This window comes from Calonectris borealis, chromosome 2 (genome assembly GCF_964195595.1).
Source record: "Calonectris borealis chromosome 2, bCalBor7.hap1.2, whole genome shotgun sequence".
NCBI classification, from domain to species: Eukaryota; Metazoa; Chordata; class Aves; order Procellariiformes; family Procellariidae; genus Calonectris; species Calonectris borealis.
This window is the reverse complement of record NC_134313.1, coordinates 125,449,390-125,475,552: the sequence shown is the minus strand read 5'-3', so window position 1 is coordinate 125,475,552 and position 26,163 is coordinate 125,449,390. Positions and strand designations below refer to the sequence as shown.

At 39.1% G+C, this 26,163-nt stretch overlaps 1 protein-coding gene across 1 annotated transcript in view; it reads right to left on the bottom strand.

Moving 5' to 3' along the window:
- The window catches only part of OSBPL10 (oxysterol binding protein like 10), a 124,499-nt gene that overhangs the window by 80,277 nt on the left and 18,059 nt on the right, over positions 1–26,163 (bottom strand). Inside the window, exons 2-3 of the mRNA XM_075143374.1 lie at positions 6,649–6,824; positions 4,784–4,863 (exon numbers count right to left, since the gene is read on the bottom strand). Coding sequence (XP_074999475.1) covers positions 4,784–4,863; positions 6,649–6,824 — 256 coding nt within the window. The remainder of the gene's footprint in view (positions 1–4,783; positions 4,864–6,648; positions 6,825–26,163) is intronic.

Genomic DNA, 26,163 nt, shown 5'->3' with positions numbered 1-26,163 from the left:
TAAAACTTGTACAATAATATTCACTTAGAATAGCCTAAAAAAACAGCAATCCTAACCAGACATAGAAGACTTCTTCCAATACAGTGTGATTTGGCAGTCTGTGGAGGTTGAGTAATCTGTAATTAAGCGAATGAGACTTGTATGGGAATACCAAGAACATTAAGACTATCTTACAGCATGGGAATTATTTGCCAGAGAACATTATCCTTTTACTGCTTTTTTATCGTTAAGGTGTAAAATTTAATTAAAACAAAGTGACAGACTTAGCTTGTGTTACATTCACTTGTTAGCTCTATAGCTCACCTTTGGACTGTTCATTAGGATGCAACTAAATTTAGTCATTAGTATACAATCTTTTTTTTTAAAAAACTTTTTTTTTTTTTTTAAATCACTGCTCTGCTTAATTTCCTCCACCACTCCACCCCCAACTGAAGCTTTAAAGACAGCAAGGACAGCAAGTCATGAAGTAGCATTTCAAAGCACGCAGTAGCTCTGAAAAAGAAAGGAAATCAGCGCTGATCTGGATCCAGTGCAGGAAGAAGGAAGACTCTCCTATGAGTATTTCACAGAAATAGTGACACAGCTTCAGCTTTGAAAAAACATTCTCCAATTTCTCATGTCTTCCTATAAATTTCCTTCCAATAATATCTATTCAAGATTTCAAAAACATGTTCTCTCTCCAATATGAAAGACCTGTAGCTAAGAGTTGCTTCACTGCTATTCTTGGGAACCTTCCTGCTGCTTGCCTGGTTATCCCGTTATTTTTCCCCAGTTAACCTACATCCCACTTGCGTAAGATAAAATATACCCCTCACTGCATATTTTACACTTCCCATTCCACCTCCTTCTCAAGTGCATGACTCCTAAAACATAGATAGAAATTTCTGCCTCTCATTTTTCCGGTGAAAAAGGTGAGTTTAAGCTGTAGAAGAAGCTGGGAGTAAACATTCAGGCTCCAACTTTCGAGATGCAGAAACGTGCCTGTTCCCAGCAGAGACAGAGCTTGGATTCTGTTCAAACTCCAAAAGCTTAACACACATGAGTATCTATCTGCCTGTTCATGACAGCACTATGAGAGAGAGACAATTTGCAGTTATCACTTACTACAGCCCTCAAAGTACGGGGAGAGGGAGGAAGAGAAAGGTCCAGCCCTGCTGCTGGTAGAATAACAAATCACATCATGACAGTCCTACCAATGGTAGGGCTATTTTAACAAAATCCAAAAATACAGACTTTTGTCAGGTCCTCAATTATGCAAAAGAAAGTCAAACATGTACCCTTCTCTGTGTCATTACAGACCTTCGTATGTAATTCCAGTCCCTAACCCCAACACAAAAGAAACAGTAAGGTGGCTAAAATAGCAGCATGCTATTTTATGTAAATTTAAAGTATTTTGAACAGCATGTTTCCACTTCCATGCTAATAATTATTATATTAAAGTACCTTCACCTACAAGAGAAAGAAAAAAAAAAATCACAAAGAAATGCAGCAATTCTTGTTTCCCTTACCTCCTACCAGGCAGTGGTTTTGAAGTAAGAAACTTTGAGGGGGGGGGAAAAAAGTTATAGAAATGCATTTTTTTCTAGTTTCTGGAATTTCTGTGAAGCATCACTCCCTTGTAACCAATATCTGATCTCCAAAGTCTAATCATCGTAGCATTAAAGCTTTTGATCACTTGCTTTTACAGTGAAATGCAGAGAGAAGCTTTAAAACTTACTTGTAGGTGAAATCCGAGTTAGCACTATATGCAATGTTAAAGTCAGGGAAAATCTGCCTCTCAGATAATGGTCTAATCCTGAGAAGATAGGAGGGGAAAAAGGAAAAAAGTATATTGAAAAACAAGAGACAAACCTTGTCAAAAGAAAGGTTCCTAGGAACAGGTAAGCATGACATTGCTTCAAGTAAGTATACTTCTGGAGTAAGAAGCAGAGACATCAGTGGTCTCATCCGAAGCACATAAATTCCCACCATTTTATTTTCTGGACTGTTAATCTTAAAAATACAGAAGATAGAAATTCTCTATTTGCTCTGTGGCTTACAAAAATGGAGAATTAAGAGTGCTTCACTAACAAACATGTCAAGTGAAAAGTGACCTAGTCTGATTTTAGATGTAGACTTGTAACACAACTAAGAAATGTATTTTAGTTTTCTTCAGCATTTCTATTTTATACTAAATGGATCCAAGCTAATTAAAAGGTATGACTGGCTGTACCAACCAAAATGCATCTATACTGCAGCATCCTATGCCAAGTTTCTGTAACTGATCAGTCTTTCAAGAAAAATGCAAGAATCCTCCTCCTGCTGTTTGAAATAACCTTTCGTTGGTTCCTTAGTTACGAATGCCCACCACCCCTCACAGTCAAGGAAATCCTTTTATTTTTTGGCACGATGAGCCTAGGAACTAGAAGAAAGCCACAGCACTGATAAGTCACTATGCAAGAGTACAAGAACAAGTCTAGGGAGACGCTTCCCATTCTACGCCCTTCCTGTTTCTAAAAGTTGCACGTCAGATCTTCTAGGACAGATGCCGTCTCTGTATTTAATAGCCTCCCATTCACTTAGTCAAGACTTTCTAATAACATTTTGCCTTTCAAATACTTTTCAAATCTATATACACTTTTGGCATCCAAAGCATGCCAGTTTTCATTCACCTCCTTTTATTTTGAACCTGTTTTCAGCTCATTTTCTTTGAGGCTCCCCCCTACCGATATTAACAGCTAGCAAATACTTCCTATTCAGCCACTCCAGAGCACGTATTAACACTATACTTCCCTGATTTGCCCTTTCCCTTCCCATCTTCAGAAAACTACACACTCCAGTGTCATCAAGTTTCATCACACAGAGTTCATTCTGTACAGAAGAATAACAAAAGTGATGAAAAGTACTTTCCCCCACTCCAATGTTTCCGTTTTAGAAATGGAAAGAGACTGATAAAAGTATTCAGGATAAGTATTTGACAGTCTTAGAGTATTTTAAGTCTAAGTATTTTCCCTTTTGTTCTCTGCTTCTTTTCTGATAATTCCTAAAATTCTATTTGGTTTTTTTGGACCACTACTAATTGCTGGACATTTTCACTGTTATAACACCGAGATTTTTCTCTTGACATACTAATTAATTCAGACCCTATCAAAATATGTAGATACTACTACTGCAGGAGCTCAACATAGAAAGGCAGTATGAAAAATTCTGAACATAAATTATTACTAAATGCAACAGTTTTTACCTAAGGAGGAAAAATGATCCAAACTTCACTTACACAAAGATCAATTTCAGCTCAATTACTGCCACTCTGGAATGAGGTTTTGGTATTAAAATAGACACCTCTACAGAATTATTTACAGGAGAAGGCAAAAGGAAAAAACCAAATCCAGTATCAAGAAATATTAGTAAATGAATAGAGTAGAAGTATAAGAATCAATTTTCCACTGCACAAGTCTCTGATATCACATATACAGAACAATAGTTCAGTATATCACAAAACAATAGTTCAGTTCATCACAAAACATTGTAGATCTAAACATTTACATGAGTTCAAGAAGTGACCAGAAAACTTATTGAGGAATAATTCATTGATGGCAATTGAGTATAAAAAGTTACCATCTCTGTCTAGCACAGGAAATCCCTGAGCTACAAATCAACAGCAACTGTAAGAGTATTCTGACCAAAGTAGAGTTGCACCTTTCTGAATAGTATTGGGCCACAGCTATATAAAAACCATATTTAATTGTCATGCTTAAGAGTACCAAAACACTGAAGTTACTTATTCCCCTTCAAAAAGGGTTTTAATTATACCGTAATTGCTTCCTGACAAGTCCACATCACTCAAAAAGAAGAAAAAAAAGTTGGTTTTATTTTACTTCACACTCTTCAGTGAATGCCAGTCTCTTCAAAATACCATCCATCTTTTCAAAGTCCAACTTTCAAAGATACTCAGGATCATGACTTTGACTGCAGTTAACGTAAGACTGGTATTCTCAACATCTCGGGGCAGGGAGGAATCCTTTTTGCTTGCAGTTATATGCATTTTTTTTAATATAGCAAACAATTAGTCATGAGGAAAGCAATCTTTTTCATTCTTGTAAAGATATCAATAGAAGTGCTTAAAAGACTGAAGGAAGAGCAGGACTTTTTTTTTTTAGGGAGTTAGTATTAACACCAAAAGCATACATAAAATAAATACAACAATAATTTATTTCTAATAGAGTTGTTTGGTTTTAATACCTCCCACTTCCAAAGTGCGTTCTAGTTTAAACAGATTAGTGTCATTTCTATTTGGAGGCAGGGGACACCCTCAACCCATCACTCTACTATTTTTAAAGTCCAAACAGTTTTTTACCTGTCCAAAATATTTATCTGTTTGAGGACAAAAATTCTGACATTACTTCCAAAGAGAAATAAATAATATAAATCTTCATATGATGACCTCTCTCAGATTTGGTGAAGAAGTTGAAGACTGACCACTGCTAACATCTACCTTAAGCTTCTCTAATAAGAGCCATTAAATCTTACAAAATGAAATAAAACTGGTATCAGTTAACACTTTTAAATACTAATCAGGACATCACACAGGTATTTATTAATAAACTATTGATCCAGCCACTCAATTAACCATGTATTGACAGCATCCAAAATGCTCCAGTTAGTGAGGAATGATAACTTGCTACTTTTATTCATAAACCTCTAAACATCAACCCACTAACTACAGCAGCCAGTCTATCATCCAGATCATGCTGTTCTTCACCTACACCACTTAAATAGTTACTTCTCCCTCTTAATTATTTACCTTAGAATTACCTTCCCTGTGATGTTTGGCACAGGATCGAAGCTGAGTTATCCAGTATTGTTTCTCCTTTGCATCAGCAGCTAGAACAGAAACAATAAAATGCAGGGAATTACACATAAACCAATATTCTTCTTTTGCATAAGAGAAGGTGACGGGGGGGGGGGGAGAGGGGGGAATTACTTATTCGTTAGGACGCACTATAAATTCTAATTTATGCTACTTAAATTAAGTATGTGTAACTTCTTCAATACAACACATCTAAACTTCAACTTAAGATGCTGTGGCCAGTTCGAACAGATAAGCTTATGAATCTTCTTCATGGTTATCTCCTCCTCCAAGTGTTATTAAAAGCAGAATTACCTCAAGATAACTTTTTTTTTAGATTTTTAATCCACATTTGTTTTATTTGTCTCTCTTTGTGAAGGACAAGGGCCACACCGTAGCATTTAAATCAGTAAAACCTCTACGCTCAGGCTGTCAACCAGCTACCAGACAACCTACCAGTTCCCCAGATACTTAAGTTCCGTTTTTATGTAGTTCAGCTAAATCTCTCTTTAAACCTAAATTTGCGTGGAACAAAGACACAAGAATGAAAACGACAATTTCCACCATACATCTTTAAAAAACAGCTTTAAAAATTATTGAAAAGATTGTCTGCAGTCTGTATCAGGTGGCTCCTGTGTAATATTAAAAAGTGTATTTAGGAGAGAGGTTTGGGTTTGTTTTTAAACAAACCACTACTACAGTAATCCTAATTAAGAATACCAATACAGAGTAGATAATTTCAGTAAATATTTTCTCTTACTTCCTCCGCTATTAAGTATCTCAATGGTTGTTGACTCAGCATAAAAATTATTTACTGATTTGAATGAAATTCATAGATCTCATTAAATTAAAAGCAGCATATTGTAAGCATTTGATAATCTCAAGTGATTGGCAAAGCATGATAATGAAACCACAAGTGTTCATGATTTCTAGCTGTGCATATTCCAAAACATTTTAACAGAAACTCTCCCTGGTTCTTCTTGTGTTTCAGTTCTACGTATAAATCAGCAACACACATGGGGCAGTCCCGCATACTCTGTCCTGCTAGCCAACTGATAAACTGTGGTCAGAATAAAACTAACATAATTCTAAACTTTTTTTACACTGTATTACATGTCACTTTTTTTTTTAATAATATCAGTTTATTTTCTGATAAACTAGTTTGATAGGAAAATATCCAGATTAATCAACCATAGTGAAAATACCTTAGAATCAGAATACTGCTTTTTAAAAACAAAAACAAAAATTTTTTTAAAAAATTTTTTTTCAAAATTAACTCTTACATACCCTGTATTGACTTTTTATTTTTGGGAGCAAGGGAAGGCAAAATTTTATGTTAAAGGTGCATTCAATTATTCCAAGACTGACAAGAACAGAGTATCTTAACAGCCTTCCACTGGCATTCTTCCCTTCTCTGACCCATCAGCAGATTCACTACTACATTATCTGCAGGATGGTGGCGGGGAAAACAATATTAGAAATGAAATGCTATGCTGTGGACAGCAATGAAAGCAGCTTTTTCTTCCTTCAGAAGCAAACAAGATATACTGTACAATTGAAATGCCACAATAACAGCTTGTAGAAGGCATCTTGAGGTATCTTCCAGTCCTGTAAGTCTATATATTGTAAATTCACACGTATTTAACTCCAGACTACCGTTCCACTGTGTTTTATAGTATAGTACGGAACAATATAGCTGTATAACCACTACTTTCTGACAGTATAGGGAAGTAAAAGAGAAATGAGGTATGAGAGAAGAGGTGCAGAAGCCGGAATGGGAGAGAAAAACAACTCAGCTGGCACTTTAAGCAGCACTGTACCTCTCAACTTATACATCTCTCCACTAGCAGAGTAGACCACCAGCATGTGTGGCACTTCATCACTGGGTGATATTATAGCTCCAGCTAAAGACAGGGTTCCTCGTGGCTTCTGGTTTTTACTTTGTTCATTCACGTAATACTGCAGAATCCCCGTCTCAAAGTCCAGCACAAAGTACCTGTTCAAAGAAATTGCAATCGTATAGTATTTCTGTTAAAGAGTTTTTCATGCATTTACCCAAAGAAGAGCACAGATTGATCTTAAGATCATAAACAAACAAATGAGGTTAAAGTCATTTTTGTAATAACTCAATTTTGCAAGGTACTGTTATTTTGATCATGAGGTTTGGTTTTTTAAGGACAGGTGTGAGCCATTATTTTACTCATGTTTCTTTCAGATTAATAGTGATGTTTACATACAAGACATAAAAGCAAGGAAAGGAGTTTTTAATTGAAGAGGTTCCACTGAAGAAGTATGAGACTGCTTCTTTGGGGGTTTTTTGGCCCCTCCCCATTTTCTCCATTTATAACCTTGAAAGACATGCTAATTCCCCACAACTAGTCTTTTGAAAAGGTAACACTGTTTTTGCAGAGGGATGAGCAGAATTAAAAATACCATGGTATTTTCATCTTTGTGATAATATTTCACATACAGATGTTGAGTGTAATTTTGAAAACTGGCCAAGGGAATTGAACATTCTGTTCCCAATTAAGTACAATTAGGAAGTATGGACACCCACATACAAGAAAACAATCAGGAGGAGAGAGAAGTAACATCTAAATTCTATTGGTCTGCTAACAAATTCTAACAAGGAAAAAACATTTTTACTCCTGATCGTATATTTAGGATCAGGAAATACTCAGCCAGTGAAAATCCAGTAACGACATAAATTTTTTTAAAAAAAAAAAAAAGTTATTCAGAATCACAGGACATTGAGGAAAAAGAGGGAGGGAAGCATAGATGGGTGGAGAGGAAAGGAAGAGCGATAGTAGTAACTCTGCCTGAAAACTCTTCCAGGTCTTTATTTTCACATGTAAGTGACACAACTGATGGACTAAAGAAATAAATCATAAATGGAAGGTACTGAGGTTGATGATGATCTAATTCCTAAATTGGTTATTCTTGGATTGTTTTTGCAGGATTCTGAGGAAAGCCTCAGGAATTTGAAACAGAGAAAGAAAACGCTTTATATAATAAAACCAGAATACATTTAGAAATAAATGGGTTCAAAATTCTTATTCATATTTAAACTTACTAAACACCAAATAACATTTCTTGTTTGTAGGACGCTAAAATTTTGCTCCAGTATAGCTCTGTGGGGTCAGGAAGGGGCAATGGCCTCCTCTCACTGAAGGCAAAACAACCTTCCCTACCCTACTTCAGTCTTCATTCACTCAGTTTTGACGAACACAAGCCATTCTACAATAAACCAACTGCTAGGACTGTGAGATCATACAAACAAAAATAAACTAATTGCATTGTCCAAGTGTCCTAAATGAAGGTGAAGATGTTTCAAACTTAGTGTGCCAGTCTCAAGAGCAGGAAAAACTTTTTTCCTTTTTTTTTCCCCCCCACAAATAAGCCTATCTTTCACAACAGCACATATCTTAAATTCCATTGCCCTGTGGAAATCATGTATGCTATTACCCAAAACAACTATTTAACACTTTAATTCTTTGCCAAGAGGAGGCAGCAACTTCTTGGCTCACATGAAGGACAGTTTGCTATGACTCGCAACAGACTAGAGTGAAGATGACACAAATGCAGGTTAAGCCTCTTAGCTTCTACTAAAAAAACAGCCCTAACAATCTGGCTAATACCACTGACACGGTCATTTGGAATGCATATTATTTCCTATTGTTCCTCTAGATAGGATTAGCATAGGTCAGATGAATTTGTGTACAATAATTCGGAAACTATGATTATTCAGACTTCTGTAGCTTTGTATAGTCCAAATTTGCTCAAGTGACTACTCTGTTTTGAAAGTGGCATTTTGTCTTAGACCTTTTTCAGTATCCCCATATGCAGAACACCTCTAACCTTACCCATCATAGAATATTTCCGGGCTTATCTTCACAGCCTGTTGAGGTTCATGGTGTTCTTGCACTTATCTCTTTTTTAAAGCTACATAAGCCTGGACATGATGCAAGCAATCATTGCCTAAGATAGACAGAGCTTCAGACATTTTACTTGGGCAACCTTCCTTTGCCACATTTATGCATAACTCTACTGCCACTGCCTCCACACCAGAACAAAGATCAAATTCTCTTTAAATTATTCACAGATTAACATCCCCTATCTCAAATAATTTTAAGCTGGTGCATCACTAACCGTCACTTCTGCCCTGACTCCATCTCCCATAAGTGCCTCTGCACCCCTTCCATCAAATGGAAAGCCTCCCTTTTGTAATCATGAAACTCATCTCTTCGCCGCCTCTCTACAGAGTTTACCTTCACCACAAAAAAAGGACTAGAGAGATGGCAAGCTGAATGCCAACCACCACAATGTTTTCAATAGTAGTGTTAAAAATAAGGAGGCCCTAAATGGAAATTTCCAAAATTTCAGAAGATTACTTTATTGACTTGTATTACACCAGTTCATAACGTTGGTGTTTTGTTTGACTTTTAAATGATTTTACAATACTGCTCTCGCACTTGCAAAACATTTTTTCTCTTCAGGTTGCTTAGTGGAGAGAGATGATGCACTTAACTGCAGGTGAAAATAGCAAAACTGGAAAACATACAACAACAAAAAAGTCAGACTTGCACATTCCATAGTAAATTTTCATTTCGCTTATTCTCAGTTTTCCTTGTCCATTTTAGGAATATCTGTTACATATTCAGGAGAAAAAGCAAAGCACTAGACAGAAGTCATTCCCGTGCCCCTGAGAAAATGATACAGTAGTTTGACCCTAGAGTAAGTGTTTCTCTCCATCCAACTGACAAGTTTTCAGCAATCTCTTTGGGTTTAGCAAACAAGTCTAGGCTTTATATGTAGCAATGTCCATTCTGAGCCTGTGCCATGCTCATTATAATTTCATTTGTCCTTTTATTGTTCTGGTACAAATCACTTATTTCAGCCTTTGTTATCAGGCCATCTTTTATCGATTACTACCTTGGAAGTCATCATTGTGGTTACTGCAGTACAGCTCTACAATTAACAAAAGGAGGAACAACAGTTTTTTTAAAAAAAAAAAAGGCAGGAAAAATCATCTTGCCTTCTCCTATCACGACCAAAGGATTTGGGGAAAAAAGTTCCTCTGCATTTATTAGAACAGAATCTATTAAGTTACGTAAATACTATGAGCACTTCAACTCAGAAACTTTTCCATGCTAGACCAGCAAAGCAATCCCAGAATGACTGTAAGCTCCATAAATATGTGCTTTGCATTGCCATAAAGCTATCCCAGGGACAGAAACCAGCCATTCGAGTACAGAACACACCTCTACTAGCATAATGACATGCGAGACCAGCAACTTCTGCAAATCCACATATGCAGAGACAGCATCCTTCCACATCCTTGTCATCACAGCTGCAGCAGTAGTGTTAACTTGACCTTCTAGCCAACCATGATCTATTTTATGTGTAGTCTCAGAAAAACAGGACATTATCGTTGGCCTTGTACCTTCACTTTTCAGTACTTGTGATGACTTCTTAGCTGCCTGTAAAAGCATGCAATGTGTTTCCAGTACAACTCAAGCAGTAATCTTAAGAAAGAAAAAAGTAACCAGTTCTCGCAAGCCTTCGCATCGCCCACTTCAAGTATGCTGCCTTTTCTGTTGTCCCAATGAATCAGTTTCTATGTCTGCCAACTTTGAAAGTCATAAGAGAAAAGAGAATTATCTACATAAAACGTAAGTCCCAACTGCCCAACAAAAACTGGTCGTGGCAACAAAATAGCTTTCCTGTGACTTTGGAGAGCTCAGGAACTTTTCACAGTCACCCTGACCGTGACACTGTTCATGTCACACAGAACCAAGTATTTGCTTTTCAAGAGTTATGGTTTGACGTGGAACTCCCCTCTTCACCTTTCACACAGTGGTATCACAGAAAAAGGTAAGACAGGAGTAAACTGCACAGACAACTATGGTCTCACAAGAGAAGCAGGGTCATAAAGCACTTTGAAAACTGCTAAATGGATAGGAAAAGCCAGGAGAAGGAATAAGGAATTAAATGACAAATCAAGCAGTGCAAGACTTCATACAAAGGAGGCCGGGGGGGGGGGGGGAGAAACAGAAAGAGATAGAAGAAACAGAAGCAGCTTTCAAAAACATTTTCTTGCATCGCAGACCAAGTGATGACCCAGTTCAGACCATCACGAAAACACAGAAGAAATGAACTCTAGATTCTTTCATTAACTGAGGATGGAAAAGCATTCTATATATAAAACAGAACAGAAGAAAAGAATGGTACTTGTCCCATTTTAGAAGCCCCATGTAACTGTATCAAAAGGACAGGGATATCTTGTAACTGTTAACTTTTAACAAAAGTCATTTGTTCTGCACACCAGGGAAATAACAGCACTAACCTCTCTAGAGCTGATTAATCTTGCCACCTTATCCTCTATTTCTCTACTGGCCTTGCTCACAGAGCACACATTTACCCATGATGTTGTATTCTGTAATTAATTTACAGATTAACATTGATGAAAACTGACATACTCTTTAGAGAACAGTCAGGTAGGAGATAGCGGAATCAAGTTATGTCGTACTAGACATATAAACAATTAGTGCTATACAGAAATTATGAAATAACTGTTACTGACAGACACTTCCTAAATTTTTCTGTTATTCCAAAATCGGACAAAATCATAATTTTGTTGTTTTTTTTTTTTATTTAATATTCATTAAAAGAGTCTATCTAATGGTAAGCTAGCAAATTACCACTTTAACACATTTTAAGCAGTTTTAACTGCTTAAGCACTGTTCAAAGTAGACACGTAAAATTACAGGCAAGAAAAAGCAAACCTTTCCACAGAAGAAAAGCCTTGGCCAATGGATTTCTCACTTTAAACTCAAATCCGTTCAGAGAATACAGGCTTCTTGCTCCTCTGGCCCAGCCTTCCTCAAGCTCCTGGGATTCACCGGGATATTCCCCTCTGCCATTCCAACCAAATGCAGATGCATTACCAACTGATATCAATTACAAGATAAAACATTCAGCCACACTCAGTGAACTAGAATTTTATTGCTGTTCTAGCAAGTTTAAAAAAAAAACAAAACACAAACCACCACAAACCAAAACAGTCTGATGCTACCAGAATTTTTTTTAAAGTTACTCATGAGTTTGTCCATACGGCCTGATGACACTTTGTTTCTATTTTACTTGCCGTATTTCAAAATCAGCACGCTCTCAGAATAAATCTTAAGTCTTATTAATTCTGTATCTGTCTTAATTAAACACTCATCACGTTTCATTCCTATCCCCTTTATCCATTCACCTTGACAGTCATTAAAAAAAAGTCAAGCAGAACAAGTATGACATATTAGGAAGCATAACTATGTTGCCTTTTGAATTCTCGGAGGGGAAGAGAGAGATTCAAACACCGTACGAATAAACTATTTCAACTGGATTTTGCATTCACTGATATGAGCATTTATTATAGTAATAATTATAATATATTAATATTATAATTATATAATATTATAATAATTTATTATTAGTTCCCCATTCAAGAAGAATTTAAGAAAAAGCAATGACTATGGTTTAAAAATTGATAAAATGCTGGTGGTATAGTAGGAGATGAAAATGGTCTACCATCAGAGCCTGTCAACAGAGAACAGCAGCTACACAGGTCTTCCATGAGAAAATTTGGCATTTCCAACACAATCCCAGTTTGAGGCAATAAAAACAATTTAAAAAATTTTAAAAAAAGACACCCAAGAATATCAGCAGCACATGATAGGAACCTTTCCCATGTAATTTACTCACCTCACTGGATTTAAGAATTTTCATTTTCCCATTTCCAGTCAAATTAAGCATTTCCATATTCTACAGTGGAAATGCATACTTTTAAAAAAAAAAAAAAAAAACAACAAATCAAAACATTTCTAGGCATTTCAACATTCAGTTGCACATCCGTAACACGGTGCACTGCTCGTTGAAACTGTCACTCAGATGCAAGTCTGCAATGCACCCAAAGGTACGTTCCCAGCAGAAAAAAACACCTCTTAAAATAACTTCCTTCTTTTCTCCCTTTATTCTGAACACATCTCAGAAACCAACCATCTGAAAATAAGTTTTCACTACTCTCTAATCCCAAGAAGTTTTCAGGGTAGGACTGCCAAATCTTTCCATTGTGTAATATATTCCTAGTGATTTGAATTCTTCCCACACCCTTCTCCTCCAGTTAAGTCAGTTTTGTGGACCAGATTTTGTACAACTTCCAGTTTGAATTCATAATGTGATAGAATTTTTTTTATATAAAGACTTTTGCAACTGGACAACTGCCATCCAAGTCAAATCTTCAATTATGGACTCAATCTGCTAAAAAACTCACCTCTTTGAAAGCAGAATTGTATTAATTACTTGCTTGGGTTCATAAACTAGCCTACATTGGAATCCATGCTTCTTAGTTGGACTATGTCTAATCCCAGAGCTCATCTGTTTAAAATTGGTATGGATGCCCAAATACTGCACAGTAGCATAGACAAATCCTTTGACTAAAGACAAAATCTTCCATAATCTCCAAACAATAAAATCATTTTCACTATATGATGACCTAACACAGCAACCACTTCTGGATAGAGAGGCATGCTCGGTTTCTACAGCAGGCTAGCCTTGATTTCAGCTTTTTGGAGATTTTTTCCCCAGTTACTTTCTCATTGATGGATAGAGGAGCTTTTCTCTCTAAATACCACTTTAGCTCTTCCACAGACACCTTTTCTCCTAAACCAGTCTCACAACACGTACTTTATAATCTACTTTTATTTTGCTTTAACCATAAAAATGCAAATTTTTCAGATAAAATACATTGATTTGAAACACCACAAAGTCTTCACCCTGATTTAAAACCTTGATAGGCAACGTCACCTTCCCTATATTAGAAAAGTAACAATTCATGTTATTTCCCCTTCTCAGACTGCTGAATTTATTATTCCAGACAATGTGACAAATACTATGCTCCGCCACACATTTCAGCATCAAATTATCTCAAGACCAGAAGCAGCTCACGAACAGAAGAATTTCACTACCTTCTCCTTCTACCACTTTGTTCTCAACATTTCCGAGTTTCCAAACACGTGTTTTTCTTTCACTTCATTCCAATTTTCCTCCAGTCACTGCCAGGGCGTGTTCTTCAGTGACTCCACAATCCTCAAAAAGAGACATTTTCAAAAATAAGGAATCAAACTATTCTATAAAACTCTTCCTTTTCTTTTTTTTAAATACAGTTTAAAAAAACTAGATAAGAATTATAGGATTTGACTCTGTCAAAGAAAAGCAAAGTTTATGGTTCCAGTAACTGAACGAGATGTCACATAGAAATACTTCATTTTTAGGAAACTGTATCTTACTAGACCATCTTGGAGACGACATTTATGAAGCTGCTTAATTCTTTTTTTCCCTTTTACCTTGAGCCATAAGATTAATGGAATTATTCATGCCAATAAAGGCAAAGCATGGCATATACATTTGATGGTCAAGGACTTTATTATTAAAAATAATCTCTAAAGTTGTCATTTAAAGACAGGTGGTTGGGAGAACATGCTTACATTTCAGTAACTGTTTAACATCCTTTATACATTGAGGTTCCTCAATCTATCATTTCTAACATAAGAAAACGCAAGAACCGCAGTATTCATTAAAAGCTTTACTGGCTTTAAGCATCTCTGAATGTAAACTGGATTTTTAAAACAGTAATTTCTCTGCATTATTATAATTGCGTATCAGTCAAGCTGAACTACAATTTTCTGGGTACTTTTAGAAGTGTTCCACATCAAAAATGCAGATAAGAAATAGAGGAAGTATTATCCACAGCTAATAGATGGACTGCTTGTTTCTGATCATCATGCCCTTCATGATTTTAACATCCACAAAACTCTCACACAAATAAAATCTTACGAGAAATCTCCTTTTACGTTTTGTCAAGTCCCAGTCAATCTTTAAGTTTACAAGCAAGCCCACTTTATGAACCAAAACATCACTTCTTTCTCAGCATCTGCAGAAGCTACAGTTGCTACTGACCAGCTCATCAGTCCACCACCTTCTGACTGCCGTGCCAATTACTTTCAACAGTCTGAAAATCTATATAGCCAGCAATAGGTATGCTGCCCAAATTTTATTTAAGTAAAAAGAAACTACAGTAAGGATAAGTATTAATACTAGTTTTCTAATTTCAAATACAGTTGCTTAGGGGTTGCTTTTTAGGACTGAGGGAAGAAAAATAGGCTTAATAATGCATCCATTTCCACCCATCAGGCTTAGAATTCATACAGATTTGAGGAAAAGTACATTCATCATACTTACCTATGCTTTAGCACAACATGGCCACATTGAGGGGCAACAACTGCAATTTAGGGGCAAACACATAAACAAAAGGTACACAGTTGAGGTTGATAGCATAAACAGCACTTATTGCTTACAGCCCACCAAACTGGCTGGCTGCCCAATGCTACTTTGTGTCATTTAGTAGTCCTTGCCACCTTCCTTTTTATTTGCTCTAAATTCACTGCTACTTAATAATTAAGCAGACTCCAATTTTTGTATTGCGGACTAGAGAGAAAAGGCTAGCAGTGACATAACTGGGGGAATAAATGGGCCGGTGCAATCTGAATTCTGGCAATGTTATTATCCAGCTCTATTCAGGTCACAGATTAAAAACAGAGCTTCCAGATAGAAAAGATTTTCCTTCATAAGAAAAACAACCAAGATCCAAAACAAAACAAGAACAGAGTACTTCAGTGTCACTTCTAATAATTTGTAATGAAAGGACATTAAGCTTTAGAAAGACATACTTCTATGCGATTCTAAAACTAGATACAGGAAACGTACAAGAGACAACTAGTTACACACACCAACTCCATTCCCCACCTGCGAGGAAGGCAGTGCTCTGTATGACACAAGACTCTGCTGCTAAATTGGTTCTCACTGAAGCCAGGTCTACAGGACAGTCATTTGCAGTCATTAGGGCACCAAAATGAAGGAAGCTGTCTGGCTTATCCTCTCTCAATCCCACCTTTCCACCTTATCCAGGAGCAAGACTTTGCTCCTTTGAGAAAGTAAAACTACAGAGACCTACTTTGCAGCCTGTATGGACAACTGCTTCGCTGCTCCAAGTCTTTACGCAGAACTGGTCTGTCCCAACTAGCAAAAAAAAACCCCACCAATAAACAAGGCAGCTATCAGAAATCAAGCTCTTCATTTTCTTCTGTTTTCCCAAAATCTAACTAAAGTGGGTTTTACATTAAGATGTTTAGGTTTCACCTAGTCACCCCAAGAGGATGCAAAGGAATAGAATGCCTGTACTTTGCTTAGTCAAGGAATATTCTAGTTGGAAAGCACCTTAAGACTATCCAGAGAAACAAGTTAGGAAGACCTATAAGCAAACTAGGTGAGTAGTAGTAAGTAAATGAGAGAAACTGACTCATTTGCTTTCATTACCATAACAAATCACCTAAAAAAAAAAACAACTAAACATTGGGGGGGGGGAATAACTAAAAATTGGAAAAAGATTTTTTTTCACAAAATAAGGAAAATATGTATATAAAATGAGACATTCAACTGCATCTAGCCTGTGAAAGCAGCTTTTCCATATTAGTATTTGTAATTCTCTCTACTCATATTAGCAGTTGTCAAAACTGCTGCTGAGCAAACAGCTGCATCACTACAAAGTTTCAAACATCTCCCAACACTATGCCAGCCATGCCAGGAATCTTACTGCCTATTCTTTTCTGTAATGAAAAACCACAGCAAAATTGTAAGCGATGCAGAAATATTTGACCTTCCATAAAAACATGTCAGTTTTTTGCTTGACAATTTCTGCAACGAATTCCGTAAGATTTGACAGGTTTGGCAAGCACACTTCGTATCAAAAATTGCCTAGTGCCTAGCATCAACTCATTTTCCACAAAGTACTTACAAAATACAGTATGAAATAAACAGTTTAGAAGATGGCCTAACATACCAAAAATACAACTCTCCGACAAGTCGAATAACAAATTCAGGAAGTCTGAAATGCTGAACCAAAGGGTCTACCATGTACATTAAACACACTAAGAAAATGTAAGCACCCCACAGACCTAACGGAAAGTAATCAAAAACAAGGCAGCATTGAATACAGCCACGGTGAATACAGCCACACAGCTGCTCAGAGCACTAATGAGTCCAATAGTGACTGACACTATTATATATTATTCTTTCAACAGTCTCTACTTTAAGCAGGGACATGCGCACACACACACAGAGAACACATTTCCAGGAAGGTCATATATGAAGACAGATCAATAATGAAGTGAGATTCCTGGTCCAAGGGCAGTGTTTTACAGAGATTTCTGTCTGCTACCTGCCACATTCTGCAGGAGACTGCATGGACTGAAAAGAGAAGATGTGACCTTAGCTTGGTCTTTCTGGTACTTGCTATTACAACATTCATAAATGAATCAAATATATCCATTTGACAGCCTGGTTCTCATGCAACATAATGAGAGAGTAGCAAATTCACTCACCCCACAACACACACTCACAGGGAGCCTGGAATCGCTGGTTTTGTATCAGCACTACCACGCACAGAGTTTAAAAGAAAACCACATCCCACTGAGTTTGTGAGAGTCAGCCAGGTCTAAATCACAATTTTATCTCAAAATACTATCATCCATAATCCAAATTCTCTACAATTTGCAACTACTAAATTTTGGCAATCCCAAACATACACACCCCCAAAAGAGGCTGCTGAACAAAACACATCTATTCAATTGAAATACCCCCACACCCCTCTCCTTCACCTTCAGCAACTAGAGCCTGCCCTCTGAACTACATTAAGAGAGATGGATACCATTACTAGAAGGACAGAAAATGTAGGAAGGAAGCAGTAAGCCCTCGCACACACACACCCCCAAACACACACCCGTGCCTACTACACAATCTCTTCCACAGGCCCCATCCTAAACTTCCATATCACTTCCCTCTTACGGTGTACCAATGATGAATCAAACCCTTATTTGCAGAGGTAAAGTTGGTTTATGTTTCTCTGACTTGTGCCTCCCAACTCTTCCTCTCTGTTCCCCAACAACTTGTACTCCTCACTGGTAAGAATTAATCCTAACTCAACCCAGCACTACAGATATCGGATATTATGTCCTGCCTAGGGAAGGCACCTTCATACATCAAACATCTGCAGATTTTCAGAGCTCTCTTTTGCTGCCAAGAGTTACAGACTGTATACAGAAAAGCACTCAGCTGTGAGACAACCAATACGACCCTGAGTTTTTATGCCAGACCTGATGTTAGTTAGGATTTCACCTGGAGATAAAATATTTTCAGTGACTGAAATATTAATGAAACAAATAACAAAGCCACAGAGAGTGACCCTGAACAACAGCACAAATGCTGAAGCTGAGGAAGAGGCAATTGCTGGATGACAAACCAAGGGATGGCCCAAACACCTTCAGGTGGGAATATAAGGCAAACTATTCAGGTAATGAGACCACAAAACAGACTGCAAATAGAAGTAGCTCAAATTACAAGACTACTCCAGCTTCAATTAGAGTAGCTGTAGAGTAGTTCAGCTACTTTAAGTGCTGCTTTTTGCTCAATTTAACAATGAGAGAACGGAAATTAGGAATATCATTCAAGTCATATCTTGAACTAATTACACAGGCAAAAGGAGTCTGTTATCTCAGCCCAAAGTATTAGGGCTGCATGTCTCCAAGTTAAAAGCCAGGGAAATTATCTATGTAGGTGAACCCTAATGAGGCTGTTCCTCACAGGTGAATATGGTCCCATGCACAACAGTAACAGCCTTTAGTGGTAAGTCAGGGAACTTCAGGAAGTTGACCTGCATATAAATAAAAAGGAGTAAATGTCAATGCAAGCAAATTGGCCATTGTGGAGTTCTTTCCAATTCATTTTTACTGCTTACTGGAAACCAAGGTTGCTTTAAGACAGACTGTAAAAACCCCAAAGTCCCAGGAAAGGTATCTTAAGTTACGCAACTGAATTGTAAATTCTATGCTATAAAATCTGCACTATTTTGTATATAGTAATTTTTGAACAAAATAGCTAAATCACTGAACTGTCTTCACTGTTACTTAGCTCTTCCCTCATTTTTGATTATTAAAATGAAATATAAAAGATTAGATAGGATTCATAAAATCTCTTAATAAAAAGATGTCACCAACCTAAAAGTTTTCAATAGAAAGATGTTGCTGAAAATTAATTAGAGCTATCACACATATCATGGTTTATGGGGACAGAACCCCCATTTTCTTATGACCACTCTGCTGCCACAAGTGAGGAACAATTTACAGAGGAAATGAAGTAGAGGGATGAAGGAGTAGACAAGCAGAACAGTTTGGCAACAGGACGTGCCAAAGGGTTTTCAGTAAATCTAGCTGAAACTAAGTAAACAGAAATCTGAAGAATCATTTGACACTACAGTCAAGAATAAAGCACTCTATTAGCTAGAATTCCAACCACCATCCAGAGCAAAACACTCTCCTGCACTGGACTATATGTACTATAGGCTAATTATTAGGTTAATGAAGATTGGTTTTTTCCTATTTCTCATCAAAACTAGTTCATCAACATCTTGAACATATCCTTAAAGAAAAGAATTAGTTGGTTACTTCTTCCAAGGCTTATTAGGTAACCAACAGAAAAGCCAACATCAGACCACACTTTGACAGTACATTCCTATCATTCTCTTAAGCTAGAGCATTACACTTTCTCCTGATAGCTGCGTAGTTTCAATAGACTAAGCAACCACATACTGGAAGCAGCAAACATGTAACTGGAGTATTTTGAAGCTGGAGTACTTAACAAGAAAGATATTAACACCCAATATATACTTAGTTTAAGATTTTTTCATCTTTTTTGGCCAGATTAATTTTCTGCCATCTTAGTGAGCTGAATTCCATTACCATGTGATCAAGAGGACATCAGAGTCATGGCAAAGTAAGAGGGAATGAGGAGCACTGAGGAGCATGTAAGGAGGTTGCTCCCCTTTTGTTGACAAAATGCTCTTAATTCACTTCAAGAAACCTCATTAAACCATAGACTCTGAAGGCTATTTTAATGACATAGTGCTTTATTGTATTTATCAGCAGGGATAAAACTGTAGAAAATAATTCTGATTCTCATTTGGTCTTTTCTATTTCCAACACTACTAAGTATCATGATGGTGTATGGTCTGAGGTTTGGGGTTTTATTTTTCAATTACAGAGGAATAACCACAGTACTATTTTTCTCATTCATTTCTCTCTTATACCATATTCTTGACTGCTGTCTTACCACCTGCTAATATAAAAACCTATGTATATGGAAAAAGTAAACCTACAAGTGAAAATGCAACTCTATATTCTGTACGTTCAACACTCTCAGGCGTGCTGTGTACAGACCTAATCATATCACTCCTGCTACGCTTAAAGGTGACCAGCAGGCAGAAAAAGCACCCGTTTTGTTCCTTTGTGATGTATGAGAGACACCTAGGATGCCGTCTCCAGTTGTATCAGCCTTGAGATATTAGTTCCATTCCCTAGTCTTCCTGGAAGAGTAATGTACCAGAAACACTACCACAAGATGATAAATAAACAAACAAAAATTCATTCATGTAGAGCAAGCAGGGAAATATTCAAAAGTACACAGGAACCTAAATGAGTGTGTAAAGGCATTCTATCTTCTGTGCATGCTTTCTCAGAACATATTTTTGCATTCCAAATCTTGAAAAACTTCCAACAGGTACCATTTAAAAATATTAAGTGTCACATTTATTACTGAATACCTGCAGGCTCCAAATCACAGGCTCAAATCTCCTGCCTGCATGCTGTGGCAGGAGACGCTGTTATGTCCTCCCGCTGTCTGCTCCCCTCCACTTTGTTACCAGAGACCATCACCCCTGCAGAGCAGCAACCAACCAACCCTACTAAAGTCAGGTGCTCAGTGAAACTAAAACTGACTGACTGAGGGGAGATGATAGTGTATCACTATGCCACATTATGAACAACAGCAGCCGATGGCACTGACTCACAACCTCTACTACAATGGTTAAATGAGTGAGGAAGAAGCATGAGCAGTAAACGAGTGATCAGAAACAGGCTTCAGCTAAGTATTAACTGAGACAAATGATCACTTCCCTCTCCCTCAGAAACTGGTGTGCTAGGCTTACTGCCAAGTGTACATTACATTTACACATCTTAGATTTTCTTCACAAAACACAGCACAGTTAACCTCACCTCATGTCTACAGCTCAGGTAGTTGTAAAACCTCATCCAAACTTAGGGCTCACCACTGCTCCTCTTCCCTCCTTCCTCCCCTGCTGCATGGTCACAACCCATCCTTTAGGTCCTCCCCAGTGCTCATCAAACTCAGTGGGAACTAATTCCACTTGCTAAACCGGGGGAAAAAAATATAGGACAGACAGTTGGGAGAGGGTCTCCCCCATTCAGCAGTAAGAAGGTGAAACAGTGGCTCGTCTTCTGGTCTCATGAAAGCAGTTTGTACAAGCTACCATGAATGCAAAGGAGGTCATTTCAGACACCATCTACCAGCTCGACCCAAACCACAAAATACATTCATGCTAATTATATCAGCAGACAACAACTGGAATATGCAAAACAATTTGTAACTACTAAATCCTTATAAAAGCCTACAAAGACACATACGCCATGTTCATTTTTTCCTCTTAACTATGCAACAACTTTTAAATTTTCTTCTCCTAACCTGCTTTTCCAATATTGTTATTTGGAAGAAAGTCAGAGATATTTAATTCTATGCAAGTTACTGGTATGAGACTCTGAAGAACATGACATTCCTCTGGAAGCTAAAACACTTCCAAAAATTATATTTAACCTGATTTACATTTGATGCATTTCCATGGATGAAGACTTAAGAAATCAGCACAGACTTCCTCTTACAATTGTTTGGATTCTACGTGAACAATTCCATTCCATATTGAAGAACATACATAAAGTAGCTCTGGTATTTCTCAATACATACAATTCCTTTATGATCAGTAAATTAAAATTTAAAAAAATTAAAAAAAAAAAGGTCAAACAGCAGATATGAGTCCTTTACTCTCTAAATTACTTACTTTTAGAAAGAAATACAATGACTTGCACATTTACACCACAGTCCGCAGCAATGGTGCAAAATAAACAGCAATTGTTCCCCCAAAATCTCAGTAAATCTCAGCCATCACGGAAGCATGGTGGGATGAGTCTCACAATTGGAGTGCTGCAATGGATGGCTATAAGCTCTTCAGAAGGGACAGGCGAGGAAGGAGAGGCGGTGGAGTGGCCCTGTACGTTAGGGAGTGCTTTGGTTGTCTAGAGCTCAATGATAGTGATGATGAGGTCAAGTGCTTGTGGGTAAGGATGAGGGGGAAGGCCAACAAGGCAGATATCCTGCTGGGAGTCTGTTATAGACCACCTAGCCAGGACGAGGAGGCTGACGCAATAGTCTACCAGAGGCTCGCAGAAGTCTCACAGTCGCTAGCCCTTGTTCTCGTGGGGGACTTCAACTTTCCGGACATCTGCTGGAAATATAACACAGCAGAGAGGAAACAGTCGAGGAGGTTCCTGGAGTGTGTGGAAGATAACTTCCTGATGCAGCTGGTAAGCAAGCCCACTAGGGGAGGTGCCTTGCTTGACCTGCTGTTCACAAACAGAGAAGGACTGGTGGGAGATGTGGTGGTCGGAGGCCGGCTTGGGCTTAGCGACCATGAAATGATAGAATACTCAATACTTAAAGAGGGGGGCCAGCAAAACCGCTACCATGGACTTCCGGAGGGCGGACTTTGGCCTGCTCAGGACACTGGTCAAGAGGGTCCCTTGGGAGACAGTCCTGAAGGGCAAAGGGGTCCAGGAAGGCTGGACGTTCTTCAAGAAGGAAGTCTTAAAGGCGCAGGAGCGGGCTGTCCCCATGTGCCGCAAGAAGAATGGGCGGGGAAGACGACCAGCCTGGCTGAATGGGGAGCTCTGGCTGGGACTCAGGAAAAAAAGGAGAGTTTATCACCTTTGGAAGAAGGGGCAGGCAACTCAAGAAGAGTACAGGGATCTCGTTAGGTCATGCAGAGAGGAAATTAGAAAGGCAAAAGCCCAGCTAGAACTCAATCTGGCCACTGTCGTGAGAGACAATAAAAAATGCTTTTATAAGTATGTTAATGACAAAAGGAGAGCCAAGGAGAATCTCCATCCTCTATTGGATGCAGGGGGGAACGTTGCCACCAAGGACGAGGATAAGGCTGAGGTACTCAACGCCCTCTTTGCCTCAGACTTTAATAGTCAGAGCAGTTATCCTCAGGGTACTCAGCCCCCTGAGCTGGAAGACAGGGACGGCGAGCAGGATAAACCCCCCATAATTCAAGAGGAAGAACTTAACGACCTGCTACGCCACCTGGATGTTCACAAGTCTATGGGGCCGGATGGGATCCACCCAAGGGTACTGAGGGAGCTGGCGGACGAGTTTGCCAAGCCGCTCTCCATCATTTACCAGCAGTCCTGGTTAACTGGGGAGGTCCCGGACAACTGGAGGCTCGCCAATGTGACGCCCATCTACAAGAAGGGCTGGAAGGAGGATCCGGGGAACTACAGGCCGGTCAGCCTGACCTCGGTGCCGGGGAAGATCATGGAGCGGTTTGTTTTGAGGGCGCTCACGAGCCATGTCCGGGACAACCAGGGGATCAGGCCCAGCCAGCACGGGTTCATGGAAGGCAGGTCCTGCTTGACCAACCTGATCTCCTTCTATGACCAGATGACCCGCCTCATGGATGAGGGAAAGGCTGTGGATGTGGTCTGCCTGGACTTCAGTAAAGCCTTTGACACTGTCTCCCACGGCATTCTCCTAGAGAAGCTGGCGGCTCACGGCCTAGACAGGTACACTCTTCGCTGGGTAAAAAACTGGCTGGACGGCCGAGCCCAGAGAGTTGTGGTCAACGGAGTTAAATCCAGTTGGCGGCCGGTCACGAGCGGTGTTCCCCAGGGCTCAGTACTGGGGCTGGTCCTGTTCAATATCTTTATCAATGATCTGGACGAGGGGATTGAGTGCTCCCTCAGTAAGTTTGCAGACGACACCAAGTTGGGCGGGAGTGTTGATCTGCTCGAGGGTAGGAAGGCTCTGCAGAGGGACCTGGACAGGCTGGATCGATGGGCCGAGGCCAACTGTATGAGGTTCAACAAGGCCAAGTGCCGGGTCCTGCACTTTGGCCACAACAACCCCAGGCAACGCTACAGGCTTGGGGAAGAGTGGCTGGAAAGCTGCCCAGAGGAAAAGGACCTGGGGGTGCTGGTTCACAGCCGGCTGAACATGAGCCGGCAGTGTGCCCAGGTGACCAAGAAGGCCAATGGCAACCTGGCCTGTATCAGAAATAGTGTGGCCAGCAGAACCAGGGAGGTGATCGTGCTCCTCCCTGCACTCAGCACTGGTGAGGCCGCACCTCGAATCCTGTGTTCAGTTTTGGGCCCCTCACTACAAGAAGGACATTGAGGTGCTGGAGCGTGTCCAGACAAGGGCAACGAAGCTGGTGAAGGGTCTGGAGCACAAGTCTTATGAGGAGCGGCTGAGGGAACTGGGACTGTTTAGTCTGGAGAAGAGGAGGCTGAGGGGAGACCTCATCGCGCTCTACAACTACCTGAAAGGAGGTTGTAGCGAGGTGGGTGTTGGTCTCTTCTCCCAAGTAACTAGCGACAGGACGAGAGGAAATGGCCTCAAGTTGCGCCAAGGGAGGTTTAGACTGGACATTAGGAGAAATTTCTTTACTGAAAGAGTGATCAGGCCTTGGAACAGGCTGCCCAGGGAAGTGGTTGAGTCACCATCCCTGGAAGTACTTAAAAGACATGTAGATGAGGCGCTCAGGGACATGGTCTAGTGGTATGGTGGTGTTGGGTTGACGGTTGGACTTGATGACCTTAGAGGTCTTTTCCAACCTTAATGATTCTATGATTCTATGATTCTAAATTGTTACATCAACATAATTGGGCAAAGTGAAAAAAGCTGCCCTTAGAAAGCACAAGTAAGAATCAGTTGTAATTCCTTACTCTCCCTCCTCAAGGAAGAATTGCTGATTTGCACTTTAAAAACCTAATTCTTCCCCTATTTGGTGTCATGTCAGAACTACTGCTCTGTCATCTTCTTTTCTTTGTCCCCATCACTGGCCACAGCAGTATTCAGCACCGCATCCCAGTATAGCCTATTGGAGCTCTCCCTGAACTGCAGCTGGACTGCAGGCCAGCTGACTCTCCCCTTAGGCAGGGACGCCTCTCAACGTTTGAGATTTCTTACCTGAGACTAAGAGATCCTTCCTTACCCAAGGCAGAGAGATCCCTTACCCGCAACAGATCCTCAGTAAGAGACTGATAGCATGCTGAATCAATACTAATGAAACATTACTAACCCATGTAGCTACTCAATATCATTATAAACATTGTATAGATAATTCCATTAAACATAAACCGTTGTCCAAGTCTGAGACTAAGATTAGATTCAGCTGCACCTAGGCTCCATAAGGAGTTTAGAAAGCAAGGGGGTCCACTCTGAACCTCGTGACTTAACAGGACGGTCTTCCTTACTCTTTGCATCTCCCGTCTCTGTGTGAATCATTCTAACACGATTCCAACCCAATTTTCCTTTGTATGTTTCTTCCATGCAGTAATTAATAAGGTGAATCTTGCCATCAAACTTACTGAACCTTGTTAAAGCACTGTTAAACTTTGTTAAATTCCATCGAATTTATTGAACTCTGTCAAATTATTATTTTACCTCCATAAAACATATTGCTGCTTCTCTCTTTTGAGTGAGGTGCATTCCACTCACCCATGACAAGGTCACACACATTAGTCGTCGTACATAGCAGTCCTGACTTGACAGTTTTGTCCAGCACACAGAGAAGCTCACTTGCTGCCCCATCATGAACTTTCAACTACTCCAAGTCCTGGAAAGTAAGCTTTTATGCAATTACGTGCAACAACCTTCTCCCAGGCTGAAAACACAGCCTCTCCCACACTAACAACTACTTTACTAATACGAATCTTAGATGGACGGTCAAAGAAAACAGACAGCAAGAACAATTCGCACCACTCAGCACCAGCAGCCCTGCCAAATTAGTTTCCACTGTACTTAGTACTACATCAATTTCCATTTTAAAATTACAAAAAATGGTATTTTTCAGGAGCCTCCTACACTACATTACATATGTTTCCGTCAAATCCCTTGTTATATCTTACTGAATTACTGAGAAGAGTCATATTGGCTGATCAGCTGGCAGTAGGTACTTTTAAATAAAATTTGATATCATTCTTACTACAAAAGCAGTCTGCAAAAAGGCACAAACTCACTAGTAACTTTTTAAAAGCTTAACATTTCTCATG